This window comes from Gavia stellata, chromosome 4 (genome assembly GCF_030936135.1).
Source record: "Gavia stellata isolate bGavSte3 chromosome 4, bGavSte3.hap2, whole genome shotgun sequence".
NCBI classification, from domain to species: Eukaryota; Metazoa; Chordata; class Aves; order Gaviiformes; family Gaviidae; genus Gavia; species Gavia stellata.
The window spans coordinates 71,337,244-71,351,994 of record NC_082597.1 but is presented as its reverse complement, the minus strand read 5'-3'; the positions used below and the strand labels follow the sequence as shown (position 1 = coordinate 71,351,994).

General features: G+C 37.5%; 1 protein-coding gene across 1 annotated transcript in view; it reads left to right on the top strand.

Moving 5' to 3' along the window:
* The first annotated feature begins 4,349 nt into the window (after nucleotides 1–4,349).
* The window catches only part of SLC15A5 (solute carrier family 15 member 5), a 33,744-nt gene continuing 23,342 nt past the window's right edge, over nucleotides 4,350–14,751 (top strand). The window contains exons 1-3 of the mRNA XM_059817240.1: nucleotides 4,350–4,719; nucleotides 6,406–6,628; nucleotides 12,494–12,663. Coding sequence (XP_059673223.1) covers nucleotides 4,350–4,719; nucleotides 6,406–6,628; nucleotides 12,494–12,663 — 763 coding nt within the window. The remainder of the gene's footprint in view (nucleotides 4,720–6,405; nucleotides 6,629–12,493; nucleotides 12,664–14,751) is intronic.

Genomic DNA, 14,751 nt, shown 5'->3' with positions numbered 1-14,751 from the left:
TTTACAGAGCACTTGGGTTTTGTGTGTATTTGTTCTTCTGGTGTGTAGTCAGATAAATACTAGTCAGCATTTTTACTGATGCTGATGAGGTTCTTCAGAAGCATCAGATACAGGTTTCAAAAGCTGTGAACTCCAAAAGAAGCACTGCCATATTCTATCCCAGTTCTGATTCAAGGCTATCTGCACAGCAGCCAGAGTACTCTGATACTGCAGTGATAGGCAGTGCAGAAGTTGCTAAAATGGTTGTCTGAGGTAAGATTTTAAATAGAAGAAGTTCCATCATTCCCCCATGAAATAGGATATAGGACATAGGAAATAAGACATTGTCCAAAGTGACACCTAAAGATAAAAAAAGAACAAAAAAATTTGACAGAAGAAGACAAAGAATGTTCATACTGGAAGTTAAATCTTTTTTTTTTTTTAATATGAACCTTTGCTTTACCCCTTCTACAATTAAACTCTGTCCTTACAGCCATTTTGAAGTCCTTTGAAGCACATGCACAAGTGGCAGGTCATCTCCAATGTGTACAAGACCATGGCTTCCAGCACTTGTTTTTCATGCCTCAAAAGACTTGTAATTTGTATTTGTTGATTTTTCCCCTACTATAGATGTAACTGCAGGGAAGGAAAAAAAGAGAGAGAAGGATATTGGAGTGCCTGACCCTTTCTCTGAGGCCACACATTGCCCTAGATGAAAGCAGGCATGAGCAGTACCTGCAGAAAGTGATGGTTAGCTACCTTTACTGAGGGACAGCCTGCAGGGATCAAACTTGGGCTGGTAACTGCTATTACGTGTTAAATTAGGCATTTCTCATGTGCATAAGAGAAGTAAATTGAAGTGGTGATTCTGAAAAGCATGAAGTCTAGTCTTAGCTTGTGTTTTTATCACATGTCTTTTTTCTGTCACTAGCCTTGTAACTCTTCGCATTAGTCACCTGGAGCTGTAGCAAGACACTTGATGCCAGAAGCATTCCTCCAAACTTGTCTTTGCAGCATCTTTCTGCTTTCTCCTTTTCTGTCATCCAGCTTTAAGCTGTGTTTCTTTACTGTGGCTGCCTGCTCAACCTACCACCTTGGACTTGTGTTTACACCATCAGGCAACAAACCCCAGGCATGTTTGCCCCTGTTTGGCAATGCTCTCCCCCAGAGCTTTTGCTCTGCTTTTCTAACGTCTTTGAAATTGCAGTCCTCAGGTCACTGGTCACTGAGCCAACTTCTCAACCCGTGCCAGTTAATGGGAATCCTGGTGCTAACTAGAAAGGTTTGACCCATGTGATTTTTTATTTACAGTGTCAAAATTGTTGTGTTGCACTGTCAATCTGTCCATGTTAATTATGCTTCCCCCCAAGATATTTAGCAGGAACCACAGCTGCTGCTCTGATTAAGGGTAATATTTCTCACATGTTCTTTAGAAGAGTAAGAGTAAAGCTGAATTAAATTTGCTAAAACATTAGAGAGACTGACCCTTCTAGAACATAAGCAGAGGTCTAGAGCCACTACTGCCTTTTAGCCAGAGAAACTGTTGTGCTGAAGTTCTGCCTCTTCAATTTCAATAAACTACCCCTATAATAAAAACAGTGATGACAACTGTCGCTTGTCAGAGAAAGTCAGGAGAAAATTTCAGTTCCAACCTGTCCAACTTCATTCATTGCCTAATGCTAATTTATAGGTTCCAGTATGGGTAGAAGTAACATTCTGCCTTCATTGATAGGCTATCAAATAGCAACTCTTTTATTAATGGCCAGACGTCTAGTGAGCTGACACTGTCATGTGAGAGCAAGTATTTTTATAAACCTCTCTCCAAGATCTGACTGTCCCATTTTGAGAGCTAACCTTTAAAGAAGATTTGTTTAAAAAAATATACCAAGTCCTTACTGGCAGAGAGAGGTACTACCAGAAGAAGGGCTGGGTTTTGAAATAGCAGTTATTTGGTGCAGCTAGTTTCTAGCTGCTTCAGTATATATAAAGCTCTACATACATTAATATAAATAGCAGAGTTTTTCATCATGCGTTATGCAGTCCTACTACCTTGTGTATTTAGAATAAGCCAAGTGAATGCCAGGTGATTCAACTGTAATTCAACTAAAACCATATCAAGTAATTAGATAGACCACCTATAATTGCTGCAGAAGAGATTAAAAACCCAAATCAATAAAGATCATATTGTTATATGAAGTTGTATATTCTTTTAGCATTAAGCATGTTAACTCATGTACTTATTGTGATCTGTAACTATCATAACCACCACATCCATATTAGTCACATACAAAGGCAATTCCAAAGTAACAATGGAAATCACTCACCTCCTGCTTTCTATGGCATTTGTAAAGCTCAGTCAATTATTTCTTTTCCCTTGTAGCTTGTAACCCAAAATTAAGGTAAATGAATCCACATGAGGACTAAGATACAGCCATCCTAGCTAGTAACCCTGCTGTCTCTACCACTTCCCATGATATGATTCACTTTGAATTGCTAACACCCATGAGAACAGGTAAACTTTGCACTCTTCTAAGAAAAATAATTTGTAGGAAAAGAAACTATTTTACATTGAAATGTCTATAGTAGCAAGAGTGTATTTATCCTGATGTTTTCTATCTGCTTGTAAAATAGGGTGATATTTCCTCAAAATAAAAAAAGTAACTTTCTTCATGAACAGTTAGATAAGAGTAGATTCATGCAACAGAAAATATATGCACCTTTTAGTCAAAAAACTGTCATCTCTCTGTTTTCTTTTGGGATTGGCTTCATTAGGCTTTGATGGAGAAGCTAAGCAGAGTTACAAGTGATTTCTAGTTTGGATTTCTCTGGTTAGTTTATCCAAATGAAGATTATTTGTCTTCTGATCTATGATAGTTAAAATGGTCCTTGGCATGCTACATCACAGCTGTTTTCATGCTTAACTGGACGTCTCTGAAAACTGTAAGTTCTTTGGTGTCTGAGTTCTTGCTTTAGACTTGTACTGGATTAAAAAAAAAATAAATTCAGAATTATTTTAGGGAGTAATCTATTGCTACTTAAATTTAAGCTTCAGAGCTTCTAGCCTTTGTGTGTGAATCACAGTTGCTTTAAAAACAAGCCAGGGAAGTAAACCAAAACTTGACAGCAACATTCAGATTTTTTTTTTCTTTTTTTTTTTTTTTTTGAGGTACTCTTGGAATCTATCTTTATCCATACTGGTTATATACTATCGTGCATCTGTTCTGGGTTGTAGGATTTCTCATATACTAAACAGATCTGAAGAGGTAAAATTTGGGTAGTTATATGGACAGATGGAAACAAACAGCAGAGCCTACGTCTCAGAAAATGCCATCAGAGGCATTGAGAGCTCTATTTAGAGAAGCAGGCCTGATTTACCACTGCCTTGTAACGTGTATACATTTGCGTTTGCGCAAAATAAATACAAAACATTTCTCATTCTTAGTTGGGAGTATTTTGAACCAGTGTTAGTGATCTTAATGAGCTACACAAAATGGAGAAACTGATCTAGGAAATGTGCAAACTTCTCTGTGGATAAGGTAGCAGGAGTGTTATAAAGCACTATAAGTTTGGCTTTTCCTAATTTCTTTTCAAGATGGTGATTGCTTTTGGTTGATATGAGAGAACAAATCATCCATGTCCCTGCCCCTTATGATGCATTGTAGCTATAGCAAAATATCTGACTAGAGAAACAGTTCTGGTTTAGGTTGCTTTTGGATTGCTTTGTTTTCTTTGCTAATACATTCAACTTACTTTCTTTTAAAATTTGCTTTTCTAACTTAAATGCAGTAGCATTACTTATTGTTATAATTAACTTTATCTGAACTTCAACCAAAAATAACAAGAAATGTGATAATGGTTAGATATTGTTAACTTTAAAAAAAAAATAATCCTCTTCATCTCTACTTGCAATTTTTCACTTGTTGCCTAATTAAGGTATCAGATTATTTTAACCAAATTATTTTCTTGATCTATTATTTGAATGGTGCTGAAGATGTTAGCTTTCCTGTGTATTTAAACCTGTATCTTTAGCATACAGCTGGAGTTGCACATACTGTATTGGACTCACATAATTTAATAGGTAATATAATTCTGGGGAAAAATCTTGCTTACCCCCAAATGCACTAATTAAATAAACAGATTGAGTTCCTGAGTGTTGCTAAATTTAAATGTTGATATAGCTCTTTGATTTTTTTATACACTTTGATCCTATATGTAATGTCACAAAAGTGACAGGTGCCCTAAGAAATTGTAGTAGTGAAGTGTGGAATTCAAAGCCAGAGTCTTACCAGTTTGCTAATTACAGTGGAGGAGAACAGAAGTATACCTGTAACTTCAGCTGCTCTACTCAGTCGTATTCAAAAAAGACAAGCATGACTGGTGCAGACAGAAGAGATGTGCAAGAGAAGCAACTTTTGAACCACACAGGTGACAAGGAGCAAAGACCGCTATCTGGGAGAAGCAACCATGCTGGAAACCTGTCTCAATCTGAGAAGAAACTCCAAGAGGCTATTTGTGTGCTGCTGGTGGAGCTGTGTGAGCGATTCACGTTCTTTGGCATTGTCTGCAACATGATCCTCTTCTGCACTGTCAAACTTGGCTATCGCAACTACCAGGCAGCTATTGTCAATATGTGCTTTGTAGGCACCTCCATGTTGACCCCAGTACTGGTTGGCTGGCTCGCCGAATGCCTTGTGGGGAGGATCAAGCTCGTGTGCATCTGCATGTTTCTACACTTCCTAGGTAGGTGACACCCTGGGGACTATTTCATGTTTTAGTAATTCTGTTGCAGAAATGCATTGTTGAGCATTGTGTTTGAAATCTAACAATTTTCTCCAACCTTGTGGCCACCTTCTCTAACAGCTAATTACTTAGTTTCTCCTCGACAAAATGCACTGCAGTATTTTTGCCTATATACTTTTGTGAGGCAGTGCTTTGAACAAGATTAAGGAACATTTGCATGTGCATCTTGTGGATAGTTGGTGCACAAACTTGACTCCTCTAAAGTGGCTTAGCTATTCAGAACATGCATGGTCAACTCTTAGAATTGGTCCCTTTAACAAGCATCTAAGGATATTAGCATTTGGGGCAAATGCAAGGCTTTAGTCAGAGAGATAGTTTGAGAGAGGGTTTGGAAACTGTTTCCCAGCTGTTGGTAGTAAGATTTTATTATATGTAAAGGCATATGGCTGTTGTATTTGGACAAGAGGGAAAGATGTATTTAAGCACATACCAGTATAAACAAACTTTGCCTTAAGTAGAGAGGCTGTATCCTAATACCTGTATGGAGAGTCTGCTTTCTGTTAGCACATCTTGAATTTTCCCCATGTGTTATTCTGGAGATCTTCTACATAAAAACACTGTTCAAACTAAGTATGACTGTTCTGTAGCAATTAGTGCATCTCACAGCTGGTGGTTATTCTGTCAAACCAAACTGATAGGAATACTTTTTACTTGGACCAGTTGTTGAGCAGGTCTGATTTCTGCAGTAGCCAGCCATATTGTTATTTAGACGTGCAAAAAAGTAAGGGAAAAATCAGAGTCATTCCTGAAATGTTCTTGAGCTGATTGCAAAACCATTGTGCAAGCAGCCTGGAAAAATGATTGCTATTATGTCCCACTGTTTCTCCCATGGGCTCCTGGTTTGGAATATTCTTCTGCCACTTGTCATTTCAATGCATTTTGTAAAGTGGAAGACTGGTGACACAAACAGAATTTGATGTATTTGGGTATTGTTTTAGCCAGAACTTTTTTTTTTTTTTGAGATAGATCATTAAACATTCCTGATGTATTAGGGTTTGATACACAGTCGTAGTCTTAGTCTTGGCTAATGTAAATGCAATTCATGGCAGTGCTTCTATAGGTAACGTTTCTGAAAATCATGTATTTTCCATGAAGCTGCAGCAGGAAAAAAAAAAAATCCACAAAATTTTTGATAATATGTTTGTTAAATTATGATTCTCATTACAACTCTGGGGTTTAAAGAAGATGCAAAAAAGGCTACACTCCACCATGGGGTGGTTTTTTTTGTGGTTGATCGGTGGTTCACCAGGTGAAGTTACATGTTTTAGCTGGTGCCCTCTGGCAAGTGAAGAGCTACTGCCCTCTATGTGCGGGCAATGGGGAGGGCAGTGGGAGGAGCTGTGTTTCCAGAGTGAGCTCTTCAGTTGATTGAAGAATCTGAATCCTTGCAAGCATTTCAGAGGAAGATTGCTTTCTTGGAGGCCCTTAGTGGTGGTCTTGCCTTACTATATATAGCAACATCGAAAAAGGTTCTGCCTCTCTACAGAATTAAGACTGTTCCTCCTTGCACTCCTCTGTTGTGTGTCATTGATTTTTCACCTGTCTTTTCAATGTAAATGCTTAAAAAAATGTCTTATCAGTCTGATTGTAATCCATTTCAAATGACAATTTTCTTTCCAATTCTAGGCACAGCCCTATTACCTGTTGTGGCATTCCCTTTTGAAGATATTTACATTGACAGACGACATATTCTTCATACGCTAACCAAAAGGGAGCAGAAAATAGTATTCTACTTTGCACTACTCACAGCTAGTCTGGGAATAGGAGGCATAAGAGCTATAGTTTGTCCATTAAGTGCATACAACCTTGAGGACTGTGGACCGAAGGAACTTCTTTCTTTTTTCAACTGGTTGGTAACTTAATGTGAGCTAAATATCTGTTGGGGATCATAGAGCATTGCCTTGAAACTCACCACTGACTTACAAGGCAGATTCTACAGGTGGTGGGTTTCATGTTTCATTTTTAGCTGCAAAAGATCTAGATTTTGGAAGAGTTTCCAAGAATTTCTGTAAAAAATTTTCCTAAATTTTTCCTTCTGCTAGGACCAGTAGGTGATCATCTATTTTGGCTTCCTACAGAAATCTTTGGTCAGAATTAGGATGAACTGATTTGCCCAAATGCTCACAGACTTGATAGCCTAGTTGCTGTTAGAACAACATATTCCATTTGGTTTTCTACCTTTAACATGGCTATTCCTTTAGGATGTTTTGCTGTTACTCCTTAACTAACGGTGGCAAAATTCAATGATATATTAAAATTTACATCAGAGTACATATTTAGCAACAACAGGCAGCAGTAGAGTCTGCTAATTTGTTTGAACTAGGGATTGCTAGTAGTCTGTAACTGCTAAGCTTGGTGGTAGGGATCTGCTGTATTGTTTCAGCTCTGTTGCTGTGAAGTTTTAGCACCAGATAAACTGTGTGACATTTGTGTATCAGTTTGAATATTTTAAAGTTTTTAAGAAAACTTTGAGGAGAAATTGCTCCTAAAATGGTTCTTAAAATTCAAAACTTTTTGTATTATTTGTCACTCTCAGTGTGTCAAAGAGGTCATTTTTGATTATATGTTTCCCTTCATTTACCACTTCTGTAGCACTATAGAGTGCTATATGCATTCACCTCCACCTTCTGGTTAAACTGTGGAGTAAGGATCAAAGAAGTCACAGTGGGAACCTCCATATACCTGCTTTGAGGCAGGGTGAAATAAGTCCTAAACTGCCCCCTTTTCTCTTCTTTCCCTGTACATGCACAGTTATTAAAATCAAAACTGAGCACATTTGCATATTGACAATGCAATGCTGAAGAATCAATGAAGATCTTTGTGAATCAGCTTTCTCTTCCTTTGGGAATGGCTTTCCTGGCTATTCTTTTTTCCTCTAATTATGTTAATATCAAAGAGTTTTGAATTAAATCCAAACTTCAGTGAATCAGGCAGCTTTAGCAAAGGTGGATGACTGTTTAGTTCCTTAGAGCAGATTCTGCCTCCTTGACCTGCCCATAAGAGAGATGGAAAAAAAAAATAATCCTTTTTACTCTATTCTGAGTTTTAATCCTTAATTAGCAACATCATTTTGATTAAATAAGACTCTGGGGGATTAAGACTGGAGAGCAATCAGTTGTTCTGAAAGATAGCTCTGGAGAATTTATTGTACTGTGGTCTTAGCCATTCAGAACTGTGTTTAATCAAAGTGACATTTCTCAGTGTTGATTACAAAGGAGACATAATACGAATAAAAAGTTCCTTGAGGGAATCCAAACGGGTCAGTTCTTGGGACTTTGGAAATATCAAGAAAGGCACATGTGCGATGAAAAAAGTTTAATAATTTTTTCAGTGGCATCCAAGGACGGGCTATTTGATTCCAATCTCAAGATTTAAAAAATGGGGGTTTCATTCTTAGCATTCTTAATCTCATTAAAACCTCTCAGAATATAACAATTTTCTCTTGGTAGGTGCTTTGTCACAGGATTGAATTTTAAAATAATATAAAATGAAATAGTTGCATATTCTTGGTGAGTGAGAGTCTGTGTTCTTAGCTAAATTCTATTTAAACAATCAGAATTATTGTGTTAAAGATTGGGTTAAAAGACCCTGTAATTACCTGTTGTAATTGAAAAAGATTGCTTTGCATATCTAGGGCCTGGTTCTAACCCCTAGTATGAACTATGAGTCTGACCTTTTAAATAAACAGAATATACCAATGCTAAGTAAAGAAGGGACTTGGATTCTGCTGGACTAAGTTTCCCTAAGGACTTCTGCTTTTCTAAGGTTAAGGTTATGGGCTGGTACTATTTTTGCAGCAGGAGAAGTAAATTCTGTCTATGGAAGCAGAGAATGAGAGCAAAGGGTACAATCCAGACTAGGGATGAGAGTTAGCAGTGTAGTGTCTTGTCTTACTGATCTGCTGTAAAAAAATGCAGATAACATGGAACCAGTAGTATTTCTCTTCTTTCCTTCCTTCCTTCCTTCCTTCCTTCCTATCTTATGTCTTTTCTAAATATTTTTTCTTTCCATATACTTCAGATTAGTTTCTGCTGTTATCCTGGACACACTTTACTTTGACTTTTAAAAATGTTTTTCTACCCCTTTGGGGTTCCGCCCCCCCCCCCTTTGTCTTTGCAGAGAACTCCATAGTGATTATGAAAAAATTTACCTTCTCTTCCTACAAAGCTGTAGTACAGAAAAATATATAGCTTGGATACTGGTCCATACATTAAATATCTGGGTCTGAGTTTGGATAAATCAAAACTTAAACTGTGAGAGCTAGGCATGCCTAAAAAATAAAAGCAAATAGTAGATTTCCTGTCACTTGAAATATTGAGTCTTCAAAATTAATCCAAAAAGTGACAAAAGGACAGTTTTAGAATATTTTCATATATTTTACTTGATCTCGGATTGTTTCATTCAGCAGTTTCATCTCAATTGTTACATTAAGTAAAAACTTTTTGAATGCTGTATAAACATAAACAATACTTTTAAATAAGAAGTCACCTGGATGTTACTGCTTTAAAGTTATCACAATGAATACGTTTCTGTAAAATGTTATAAGATGATTATTAGGTTTTTATGGGCATGTCACAATAACATTTAGGTTTGTATATCTGGACTGCATTCTTGAAATAAACCTCCCAAGTTGGCTTTTGTCTCTCATTGTGAGGAGACCTCGGCGTGCTGAAGCTGCAGGAAGGAGCTGTTCCCTGTAAAGTTGGACATGATATTCAGTTTGACGTATTTAACTAATTCAGCTATGCCCTCCTGGGATCTCAGACACTTTAATGCAAGTCCAAATATTGCAATACTAGATAGCTGTGGTATATGAGAGCTAGCAAGATGTGTTTCTGTTTGTGTAGGTTCTGATCTGCTGCTGTCAGATATATATAAGCAAATATCAAAATTCTGTTGTGTGCATTGAGGTTAATTTATCTTTCTTGTTTGGTCCATAGGGATTGCTAAAACACATTGGGGGTTTTTTTTCTTCTCATTTCGGCAAGAGGACAGGAGCTTTATGTTTCAGTCTTACAGTACTTTGCTATATGGTGGTGAAAAACAAAAGCACTCTCCTGTACTCAAGGGTTTTCTTTGGAGGTTCCTACTTCCAGTGAAACAGTCGTAGAGTCATGAAGAGTGTCAGGACTTCAGGTAGCTCAGGCACACTTCTTCAGAAAATTTGGAAAAAAAGCCACTGAAACTTCTAACTTAAAAATTGTCAGCTAGGAATTGTTTCAAAACTTCTACACAAGTTCTAGTTGACCCAGTTGTGTAACTATTTTTAAAAAGCTTTAGTTGAACAATAGTCAACATATGTATGTACAAAATCCCTCCAATTATACCATCATCACAGAATAACATAATTCCAAAGTGCCTAGAGACTGCTTTCAGTGGAGGGGAAAAGTTCATGATTCTGATGAGTATCATTTCTTGAAAATGTAAATTACTTAAAGGGAACAGTAATTGATTTGGAACTTCAGACGTGTTTTGGTGTGACTTCAGAGAAATGCGTGAAGCAGGAGAGCTCACTGCTGTGCAAGTCCTTGCTGGTTCCAGGAGAGCTGCTGCAGCATGGCTCTTGGCAGCACTGAGTTTGCCCTGGAGGAGTACGTCATTTTTCTTCTGCCACTTGCCGTGGGTCCTGTGAGGCAAGCTGCATAAGCATGTTCCCATGCTTACTGCTGCACAGCCCTGTGGTCATCTCCTATCCCTTAGCAGGGTGAGAGAGTGTTATCTTTGTAACTGAACAGACCTAAGTAGCATTGCCAAGGTCCGTGCTTCTGACATGATAAAGGTTTTGCTTTCTTGGCACTAGCTAGATGTGATGTAATGGGCAATGTCAGAACAAGTGGAAGGAGTACAGCAGGCACTTCAATACTGTAACTTGTAATATGACTATGGTTTGTCTTGGCAATTATGGCAGGCCACCTAGAAGTCATTTTAAATGAATGAAATGGGGTTGCGGAAGACTCCTAGGTGTCAAGAGAGACTTGCAATCCCCCTTTTAGGATTTTCAGCTCAAAACATTTTGCTGTGATTGCTGATACAGGGAGCTGCAACGGTAGGCTGATGCCTCACTCCTGCGCTACCCACTCATTTGCAGTTGGGGAGGGATCATGCTGGAAAGCTTGGGAGTTGGACTGGTGAGGGGGAACTGGTCTTCTACAACGTGTTAAGATTTTTCTTTTATTGTTGAGAAGGTAATTCTAGATGAATTAGGAGACAAATACTGATATACTGAGATAGTACTATTCCATTATTGATCCCTCTTCTTTGTTTAAAATACAGTTGTCGTCTTTAAAGGCAGCTTGGAACTCAAAATTTTAGTGAAAGTTAAAATTCTTAAAATTTCAAAGGCTAAGTCTGCAAGCCAGAGTCAAATCTGAAGCAAAAGTTGCTGAATGACTGACTCTGACTCTTCAGATGAAGTATCATACTGATCCCCAACAGTTAGTGTTTTTGGAAACTGTGACTCCAACAAAGCAGGTCCTCCCTAAATCTGATCTCTCTACTCTGGGATGCTGAATATCCTTCGAGTCTGCTCTGTAGCCTCAAACCCCTGTTTTGTGTGAGAGTTATGTTTTAAGGGAAACCTTGGTTAAAATTCTGCTGAAAGCAAAAAGACAACACAAGTGGCCTGAAGAGCAGCATAAGGGGAGCACCTTAGAATTTAAAAGAACTTAGAGGGGTTATAACTGAAACACTTGTAATTATGAATGGTAGAGTAAAAATTGGTCAGTCATGTTGTGAGAAGAGGGCTATGCAATAGAAGTACATTTTGTTTCACTTCAGTTATGTTTCACTTTAATAAATAGCTATACAGTTAACTAACTTCTCAGAAAAGCTGAATTTTAGAAGAACTCATGATTTAATCTGTTATGTAGGAGTCAGAATCCAAGGAAAAAAGTGTGGTGACAATATACTCCTAACTGTGCAGATATAAACACATTTGCTAGGATAAAGAAAATAAGTAGTTATCCTTTTGCATCCTATCAGGGAAATGCATTGTTTTGGCATTTTTTATTTTTGGGGGTTGCTTTTTGCTATTCTTACAATTCCTTAAAGCATATTTATTGTGCTATTGTCAGGGGTTCCAAACTGCCATAGGCCTATCACTAGTGGTATGTCACATGCTTCCAAGAGTATGCGATTTTCTTTTTAATATCTTCCATGCATAGGAGGGAAGCACCTCTACTGCCAAAGGCACTCTCAGTGCAAATTATGTAGGGGAATCTCCTTATCAAGATATTTCCAGAAGCCAACAGAAATTCAAGCTGAGCCTTTCAATTAATAGAAAAGCCATCCCTTCTGATAAATCAAATTCTAATATTTCTTAAATAAGAGATGGTGGTATTAAGACATTTCTCTCTTTAAGCTTAAAGTATGTGATTTGATGATATTGCATACACAAAACTTAGTCAGATATTAAATGTGTAATTGGTAAATGTTGATGTATTTAATTAGTCTGATCCACAAGAATATTTCCAGTACTAGATTGATAATTTGTTCACCTCTACTGCCTTAGTAGAGTTATTTTCATCATATACCTCTTGGTGCTGAGACATCCAAGTGAAATCTGATGTTAATTGCTGTGTCAGTGTGTGCATGGTACTGATGCTGTCCATGCTTACTATACTTACCATGCCTTTAATGTAATGTTTTAATCTTCTGTAAAGGCCTTATATTATTCAGCCTGTCCACTCTTCTCTCTCTTGTCTGTGTGTACTAGGTTTTATTGGCTGATTAACTTAAATTCAGCAGTTGTCTTTGTCAGCATTTCTTATATCCAGCAGTCTGTGGCCAGGAACCTTGGTTTTCTTATCCCATTTGTGTCCGTTCTTATGGCTATGATCACAATTCACATGGTGCGTGGTGAAATGATTTACAAACCCAAAACAGGTAAGAGGCAACTATATATTGGGAAATATCTTTAGAGATTATTTTCACAGAAGAGATCAACTTGCATATCTAAATCAGTTCCTCCACAATACTGCCGTGTTTGGTTGGAGATGCTTGGGTTTTAGCTCTACAACGTCTGTGTGTAAAAGACAACATCCATCCTCTGTAAAGACAGACCCGGAGATTCTGGATAGACTGAAAAAGTGGAAAGCAGTCTGTGGTGAACTTATGTACACTTTCTGTCATGTCAAGACATGTGCCAAAGCATTTGTGTGTGCAGGAAGAGGTATCATATGCATGCTACTCGTGGACTTTATTCTGCCATGTTTGGTTCAACCTACGCCCAATGTGTTTTGGTCAGTTGAAGCAGAGTTTACACCTATGCTAAGGCACCAAACACACTTGTGTTTTCTCCCTGAGTGAGCTCCATTGCTTCACCTGAACTCTCACCTCAGCAACCAAGCAGTGTGGTTAGTCAGCTAAACAGGAATATGCACTAGTAGCAAAGTTGTTATATAATGCCTTTATCTTGCAGAATGTCTGATGCTTATTGTTATTTCAAGATGTTTCCTTATACAGCATCAAGTATTTTTACACATTTGAAATAACTAGAAGTATTGAATAACTCTAAATAGTTCCTGTGCAGACTGTGGAGATATTTTAAAACAGAAGATCTTACACTTCTGTGGCCTCACTAGTTAGTACCTGAGCTCTTCAAAATCCTTTGATGGCAACTTTCCCTCTCCATTGACCAAGCACAGAAATGTCAGCGGAGCCTAGGTGACTTGAATAAGGCTGTAAGTGTCCAAACCTTGCTATTCTTTTTCCAACAGAACCCAGAAACTGAAAGCAAGTTGTTATTTCAGTCTTTTTGTTATAAATCTAATCTAAGCAAAAATATATTAGCAGTGAGGGAATGAATGCATAAATCAAGCACCTGGGAATATCATATCAAAACAAATAGAGACAAAGAAATGCATCCCCTCCACAATGCCCCAAAACCATCAAGATAATATGCAACTGAGGTCTGCAAAGACTAGCATCAAATTAGCTAGCTTCTTACGGAGAGAATGATGGCTGTCTGGCTTGCTGGAGCTCACTACAGGTTTTACAACCTGAGAAGGTAAAAAGATCCATTAGTATCCGCCCCTGAGCTGGACTATTTCATATGGACTAAATCTGTAGTTTATCATCTAACTAGTTTAATTCTACTAAGTGGAATAACAAATTTGTAGATTGTGGTTATCTTGGCCATCAACAAAACTAGCAGAATACCTTTTTCTATAAAATTCTTTTCCCTATGAGTGTTGTTTGATTTATCATATATTTTCCAAGTCTTTGCAGAATGCCAATCTTACGCTAATATCTGCAAAGTCTTTTGTCTCCTTAGTCAAAATAAAAGATAATATACCTTGTAACTTCCAGTGAGATGATGAAATTGGAAATTCTTCAGAGTGTAATTCAAATCTATAGGTGACCTTAAACGATTTTTGTATATGCTGCCTTTTTTATTTTAAGGTAACTCTTCAAATATGGATCATGCATTCAATTATGTTTAGCTGTCAAGCATGGACTTCATTTGCATTTCTTCCCACTGCTATAATTTTGAGGACTGGCAAGTGACCAGAGACGAGGAAAAAAATGCGTATCTACCATCTAGGGTGCAATGTAGGCTTTTTATTGTAATTAAGTAGCATATAAATTCATGATTAGATCAAGGTCAAAGTAACAGGACATTACAGCCAAGGACTGAAGTATAAAGGAGAAGGAAAATCGCCTTCTGAAAGCTGCAATTTAATACCTGTATAGATAGATTGATTACTTTTTTAAGAAAACATTGGAAATATAAGTATAGAGTATATGATGTTGATCTACGCAATGTGTACTGATATAAATATTTATGCTTTTAAACATGTCTCTTACTAGCTGATCAGATTTGTAATCTGAAGAATTTACCACTGTGGAGTTCTGTGGGGTTTACTTGTCTTTTTTTAAAGCAGGGGTGAGATACTTATTCTAACTACATCACTGGCAAAATCCTCTTGATATAAGTTAGGTCTATGTGTCATTCGAGTTGATTTTTGAACT